The 7,500-nt window shown below is 41.3% G+C and overlaps 1 protein-coding gene across 4 annotated transcripts in view; it reads left to right on the top strand.

Annotated features, from left to right (window-relative positions):
* The window catches only part of usp15 (ubiquitin specific peptidase 15), a 40,909-nt gene that overhangs the window by 16,473 nt on the left and 16,936 nt on the right, over positions 1-7,500 (top strand). For 3 of the 4 annotated variants that reach the window (XM_026210091.1, XM_026210090.1, XM_026210093.1), the window contains 6 exons: positions 36-162; positions 366-511; positions 6,104-6,165; positions 6,303-6,392; positions 7,196-7,340; positions 7,434-7,500. The exon at positions 7,434-7,500 is cut by the window's right edge and continues 107 nt beyond it. In XM_026210091.1, coding sequence (XP_026065876.1) covers positions 36-162; positions 366-511; positions 6,104-6,165; positions 6,303-6,392; positions 7,196-7,340; positions 7,434-7,500 — 637 coding nt within the window. The remainder of the gene's footprint in view (positions 1-35; positions 163-365; positions 512-6,103; positions 6,166-6,302; positions 6,393-7,195; positions 7,341-7,433) is intronic. The other variant, XM_026210092.1, reaches the window with a different exon arrangement.

Genomic DNA, 7,500 nt, shown 5'->3' with positions numbered 1-7,500 from the left:
TCTGACTCTGTGTGTGTGTGTGTGTTGATCCTCAGGTGGTGGAGCAGGGCATGTTCGTCAAACACTGTAAGGTGGAAGTCTACCTCACCGAGCTCAAGCTGTGTGAAGACAGCAACATGGAGAACGTGGTGACGCGCCGCTTCAGCAAAGCAGACACTATAGGTACAGCTCCACACTCTGGCTCAAGTCAGGTCGTGTGTAACTATACATCATCTCCGACTGAAGCGTATATTTTGATAAAATCATAAACCATGATCGTGTGCCAAGCTTTAGTGAAGTGCTGAAGCACTGAAAGCGTATATTTGTGGATCGCTGCAGGTTGTTTTGTGTTAATAAGCTAGTAATCAGAACATGTGTGGTGACAGACAGCATCGAGCAGGAGATGCGGAAGCTGTTCAGTATCCCGGACGAGAAGGAGACGCGGCTGTGGAACAGGTACATGAGCAACACCTTTGAGCCACTGAACAAGCCGGACAGCACCATCCAGGACGCCGGACTCTATCAGGGACAGGTGAGAGCGCCTCCTGACCGTCACTGCTCTCAGTCAACGACAGCTTGTCTCTAATAATCTGTTTCTCACTAATACACATTTGACTGGGAACCACTGAGCTTGACTTGGGAAGCATGCATTTACTTAATTTAACAACGGTAACATGCAAAATGTTAATTTTTATATAACAAATAACATATTCTACTCTTATTAAATGTTCCATTGTTCTATGGTATTATATTTGAATTATTCACTAATAAACTAGTCTCTGTGTCGCATGGATGAAGTTGCCGATTCTGACTCCATTCCATTCAAGTTTATTTGTATAGCGCTTTTTACAATACAAATCGTTATAAAGCAACTTTACAGATAATTACGTTTCTACAATATTTAGTAGTAGCTTATAAGTGGTGACTGTCAGTTTGTGCACGTATGACAGGATTTTTCAGAAAAAATTTATACAAGACGTAGTCAGCCAGATGATGAACACTAGTAACAGCAATTATTGTTTGTGTTCTCTCTTTACACACATGACTGCGTGTCTTCGCACAGCTCCACATCTATAATCAAATTTGCTGATGACACTGTGGTTCTGGGCCTCATTCACAACAATAATGAGACCGCATACTTGGATGAGTTAGAGAAATTAACATGGTGCCAGGACAACTGTCTCTCTCTGAATGTGAGCAAAAGTAAAGAGCTGATTGTGGACTTCAGGAAGAGACAGCCCTATACTCCTCTTATGATCAGCAGCTTTAAGTACCTTGGTGTACACATCTCTGAGGACCTGACTTGGACTACACTAACTGAAAAACCTGTGAAATCCTAGTTGAAAAGTTCCGTCTATGTTCAACATCTTTATTTATTTTTATTGGTTTGCAATTGTTTTATTTTCTTTACGAAGCCTGCAAAAACTTTATATTCACTGATATTAAGCAGATGTTATATATTTTTTTCAGATCAAATTGCTTTGACACGGTCACAATTGTAAACTTAAATGGTGGTCCTTTAAAGCAAGGTCTTAAAATATATGGTCCTTTTATAAAATACGTTATATACATTTTTCTACATTTAACTAAAGGATCCTGCAAGCATTTTAAATGTTCATACTGCAGAAAAAGTGGTTGAATAATGTTGAATGTTATAGGGACTGATTATTGCAAATGCAGATCCAACTGTTTACTGGTTAAACTATTTTTATTTATTTATAAGGTTTACATATGGTGGTGTGTTCTTAATGACAGCTTTCCTATAAATCTATTCTATTCCTGAAATAAGAAATATCACAATATGTCGCCTTTCTGTAGCACAATGTATCGTATCGTAACCCCTGTGTCGTGATATGTATCATATCACCAGATTATTGGAGATAAACAGCCCTATTATCCACTAGGGTTGACGCGGTGAGTAAATTTTCCCACCGGTTAATCGACGTGAGGGGGTCCTCTTTTCCTCGCTTTTAAATATCTTATAAATGCATGCGCATTATACCTTCACTTTCGAATTAGCGACAATTGGCACTTCGGCATCAATTGCTTGAATGGACAAAAAAAAAAGAAATTCACTAATATTAAAGACCTTTTATTAACATAACGAATAAAAATACCACCGTGCATAGACTGAAAAAAAAAAAGAAAATTGGCAAACGGTGGAACCAAACAAATAAGAACCATAGAACGTTTATTGCTTGGCCAATATTAGAACTTTTTTAAACCGAATAAGAAAATAAGATAAAACCATATAAATAAGAATATATAAAAGAAGAACTTCCAAAATGACCTTAGCCTACATAAATGACAAGTCAGCAATCTAAAAATAAATAAAAACACTATAAATTGGCATTCATTGACACTATTTGTATAGTTTTTTTTTCTGCGGCTCGACTTCGGCTTCCTCCTCATTTTGTTCTCCGGTGTGCCTTGAATGCGCTTTCCTACCGAGGATGACCTCTGTCATCTTCTTGGTCTCTTCAACACTTGTGTCGTAGTCAGCCCGGTAGCATGGGACCAGGAATGTTTGCTTCAGGCAGCGCTTCATATTTCTCATCTAGGGATGTCAACGATTAATCGATGATCGATTAATTGTCGATAAGAGATGCAATCGATTAAGGCTATGGATGGTCGGTTAACCGATTCAATGTTGGGCTGCGTGCGGCTCGTGCGCAATCAACACGTGCGAGCGGCTGTGAGTGACGGTGACGATATATAAAAGCATCATCATTCATTCACAATGTACAAATTAAGCTTTTAATGTGATTTAAACTTTAAAGTACATTAAAATAGAAACAACATAAAAGTTCTTCAACATTAAATGCAATAGAAATGTAGTTACTAATCATTTCATCAGACAACTGTTTTATATCGTGCGCTTTGCAGGGCTGCGGGACACAGTGACAGGACAGGTAGTCTATTCATTCCTACAACTTGTTAATTCATTCCTACGAATTATTAATGTGGCAATTGTCCATGTTTCATTAATTTTGTTCCCTAAATAACCCATGATTTAAGTGAAATAAGGGAACAAATTAATAAATCGAACAAATTCTTAATTCATGAAATCTTTAATTTCCCTTCCCATGTTTACCACAGTAAGAGATGCGAAAACAGTTATTAAAAGCGAAAGATAATAAAATAAACCTGGGAAATTAGAGGGTTAGACTATGAAGATTTAGGAAAAGAAACAATGCTTAAATATACTGAATTTGTGGAAATTCGTGACCAACCGGCAAACCAGAACAAAGCCGCGTAAATGAAGACTATGGGGTCCAAAAGCATGGTCGCGATCTAATATTTTCCAGTTAACCTATTATTTCTCTAATAAACAAAGCTTTTATACCACACTTGTCATAATCAGATCTTATCATTTCTAAATAAATAATTGCTGGATTCAAAACAGCGATTAATAGGCGCTGTGACCGACACATTCCTGGAGCATTCACTGCTGTCACTAAACGGTGACGCCGAGCATCGTTCACAAGTTTCTGCATGGACCTGACTCGGGCACAGGTTATAAGCCCTGGGACAAAATGGGATGCTTTAAGGAAAATTTATAGCCTCCTAAGTAATAGGCCCAACATAAAAATAACAATTTTTTTTTTTTTTTTTTTTAATAGGCTATGCGAAATATATCCGATTTAAATAGGCTAATTAAGATTAACGGATTTAAAACAGAAGTGTGGGCGCTCCATAAGTTCACAAAAAAAAAAAAAAAAAAAAGGATGACAACGCATTCTGTTTGTTTGCTTTATTTTACAGGAGCACAAATCTTCTGTTTTTATTGTGAGTGTGCACAAATGAAAGTAAACACTTTTGTGGAAAATTTATATATATTTTTTAATGTCTCAGCTGTTTCGATCGCCCCGGAGCCTGCTGCACACGTATATTCTAGCGATTCAAACTTACATCGCAGTCTGTTCATTATCAAAATAAAATGTCAACTAAACATTAAAAGGTTACACTGGTCAGTTTAAATAGACCGTAGTATACCGGTCCACTCTGCTGTTATGCCAAGGACGTTTTTGCTCATATGAAGAGGATCATCTTTTCTGTCTATATGCGAATGCGTGTTAAGTACAAGCCTAGTTTACATTATAAATAATAGTTTAACATTCAAATACATTGCGAATATGGAAACATTTCGATTTGTGCCGAATGAGACATGAGCAATAACCTCCAAATAAATCTAGCCAAAGCCGCGCTCGCTCATCCTCGTGTGCACACATGCACTGTCACGATCTAATGCGATGTATGCCGGATTTTTAAAAATCTGACATTTTCTAGGACAGAATCCAGCAGGATCAAATTAATGTGAGCAACTGTGTTTTGGTGCAGCAGCGCCGATGTAGTTCACTTAATGTGGAGCGCGTGTGACATATAGCGCGTGTGGATAATTTTATACAATAATGTCAGTTGAAAACATTGCAATTGTGCTTTAAAATACAACAACGAGCACCAAAAAACCATTTCAAGAGGCACGTTCAGCGTTCTCCGTGCGGGATTGTAAACTGTCAACAAAGTAAAATGACCTCAAAAGTATGGCGCGCTCCCTTCATTTTATCAAATGATCATAATCGCATCCATTCATTTTATAATCCTGCTACTAGCATTTTATTCAGACTAAAACCTCTTTAATTCAAGTGAGAAAGCGTTTTGTGTGTGTGTGTGGCTTTTGCACATCCTGTCATACCGCTGACTGCGTGCCTGCAATAGACGCATTTTGCAGTATTATGGTTAACGATTAATCGATTAATTGATCGTTAATTTAAACGACGATCGATCATGGAAATAATCGAAATTTGACATCCCTATTCTCATCTAAAATGGAGATGATTCCAGATTTCAGGTTGGCTGTCAGTTGTCTGTCCAATGTGGCCAATGTGCTTAAAATACTTTTAAAAAATGTAAATAACGGTGTCACGGTGGGAAAGTGATGTAACCGGTGTTCTGGCTTTAAAGCGGGAACACTGTAAACACAGTCTATCACAGCAAGCCTAGTATTCACTGAAAGAAACACAAGTGATCATGCTGGTGTCTCCGTGTACTGAAGCATCTCCACACAAACTATTGGATACAGCACACTTTTATCTGGGTTTAACATTTAAACGGTTATATTTTTGAACTGTTTTATATCTATAGATTTTAATTTAGGCAAGTTGTGATGATTTGAAAAGGCTAAATTGATCAAATATTTCACTCACTGTCTGTCGCTGGCAGTTTAATGAACAAACAATGCTCCAAACGTCTTTCTAAATTAACCGAATAAACTTAACGAAATGATCACTTTGCTTCTACATATAAAACTGAAGTATTTCAACAGCTGAAACGGCAGTATAAGCTGTTTAGGGAGAAGGGGTAAGTCGTGCTCGGGTAGGTTGTTCTGATGAGCTGTTGGACATGGGCCGGGCGAGGGCCTGAGCGTCATCAGGACAGGGCTGCACCTACGGCCGAAATCTGATGATGGAATAACTCAACGAATGCTCCTCTGCTGACATCTACTGGTTATATTGATCATTTGGTGTCTTCTGTACGTTAGTGTTGTTTAGTAATAGTTTTGCTTGTAACAGTTGTGTGAGTAGCTTGCAAGTCACTGAAAAGTGCTCGCATTTCTCTCTCAAAGGTTGCACAAACCCTGAAATGAATAATGTAACCGCATTGGACTGTTTCTGCACAACAGCATGGTTACACGTAGCGCTACTGCTAGCGGTTTTCTGCGTCAGTGCTGTTTGAGCTGTTAATAATAATCAGAGCGCTTCTCTCTATCTCTCAGCGCCGTGTTGTAACAGTGTGACCAGATCAACTCGAGCTGATCAACGGACCATGCTGCGCGGCTCATACGCCTAGTGCGGGCTCATTACTCATCATTGTTTCGCTTGCTGTCTGTTGGGCAGCGTGGTGGTCGCACCAGTGCTACCGATTACCAAATGTGGTCACACCAAAAAAAATGGTCTCAGTCTGGAGCCCTGTGATTGGGAGGATGTAGATTTGTCAAGCAGCTTTAATCAGTTCCTGTAGTTCAGTGTCGACCACACACACATTTGAAAGATGCTGTGATGTAGGAGGGCTTTAAACAGTAAATGAGAACAAGGTCTTTTCTCCTGTGTTCCTCTCTCTGCAGGTTCTAGTAATCGAACAGAAGAATGAAGATGGCACGTGGCCTCGCGGCTCTTCAGCGCTCAAGTGAGTCATGTGACGCACAGATCATCACATCATTGCTTTAAAGCAGATGCTTGGACACTGCTTTTCTGCCCTCTGGATCTCCTGATCTCTCCATGAGAATCATCTCCTGTAACTCACGCTCTTCTTGTCTTTTGAAGGTCATCTGGTGCTTCCACTCTCTCTGCTTTACCAAAGATCTGCCCTTCATCTCTCACAAACAATCATAACAGCAGCTTCAGCAGCCGCAAGTAAGCCTGCAGTGGGCGGGGCCAGGGGAGGGACATGAGAGTGAGTGGGCGGGCCCAGGGGAGGGCTGTGTGGGAGGGGAGGCTGGGGGAGGGACATGGGAGTGGGGAGGGGCATGATAGTGAGTGGGCGGGCCCAGGGAGGTCTGTGTGTGGATGGGTGGGGCTAATAAAACACACCCTGTGTCGTGGAAGTGAGACTGTGATCAGTGGCATGTTCACATCTGTGCATTTAAGAGGTCAGAGTGATGTGTGTCCTGCACTCACTAGCACTTAAGTTAGTGTGATGCTAGTAGCTGTAGTGCATTGTGGGAATGGAGGGCTGACCTGTACATAATTCACTTAGCAGTGATTTGTTAGCATCCTTTTGGCTTGGTTCCTAAACACAGAGAGCTGCCGATGCTCTAATGCTGAGCGCTCATATGTTCAGAGTTTTGCCTGTCTTTATTAATTTTATTGAAATGAAATCTGCTTATGGAAATCGACATCAGCTCAGTTGCAGGCATAGCAAGCAGCTGAACCAACTGAGCTAACGGAGGACTTCAGATCACTCACTGGCAGTGTGCTAGGTCTCCTCTCTGATTGGTGCACTGGTATTTGACTGTGTGAATATCATGTGTTTGTGTGGTGACACGAGTCAGTTCTACTGAGTCGTATTGGGTAGGGAGTGAAGAGCGAGGCTGTGGTTACTCTGTTTGCTCTTCTGCATGTTTTGGGCTGTCGCTGCATTGCTCTGATCATCTGCTCTCGCTGCTGCTGCTGCTGCTGTGACTATCGCTGTCAAACGTCTATCTGTTCGTCTGCAGCATGAAGGGCTCCAGCTACAGCCTGCCGTCCTACCCTTCCTACAGCAGCTACGAGTGCTCGGACCCGGGCCGACACGCTGAGAGAGCCGGTCTCTGTGGCCTGTCCAACCTGGGGAACACCTGCTTCATGAACTCGGCCACACAGGTGACGCTCGCTGAGCTTCTCCACAGTCTCAGGGTGTGCTTGTCTTCTCTGTGTCCCGCGGCCCGGCCTGAGCTCAGTGTGTGTGTGTTGCAGTGTCTGAGCAACATCCCTCCTCTGACCGAGTACTTCCTGAAGGACAAGTACCTGGACGAGCTGAACC

Source organism: Carassius auratus, chromosome 29, assembly GCF_003368295.1.
Source record: "Carassius auratus strain Wakin chromosome 29, ASM336829v1, whole genome shotgun sequence".
NCBI lineage: Eukaryota > Metazoa > Chordata > Actinopteri > Cypriniformes > Cyprinidae > Carassius > Carassius auratus.
The sequence above is the reverse complement of the archived record's forward strand: the minus strand, read 5'-3'. Positions and strand labels throughout refer to the sequence as shown.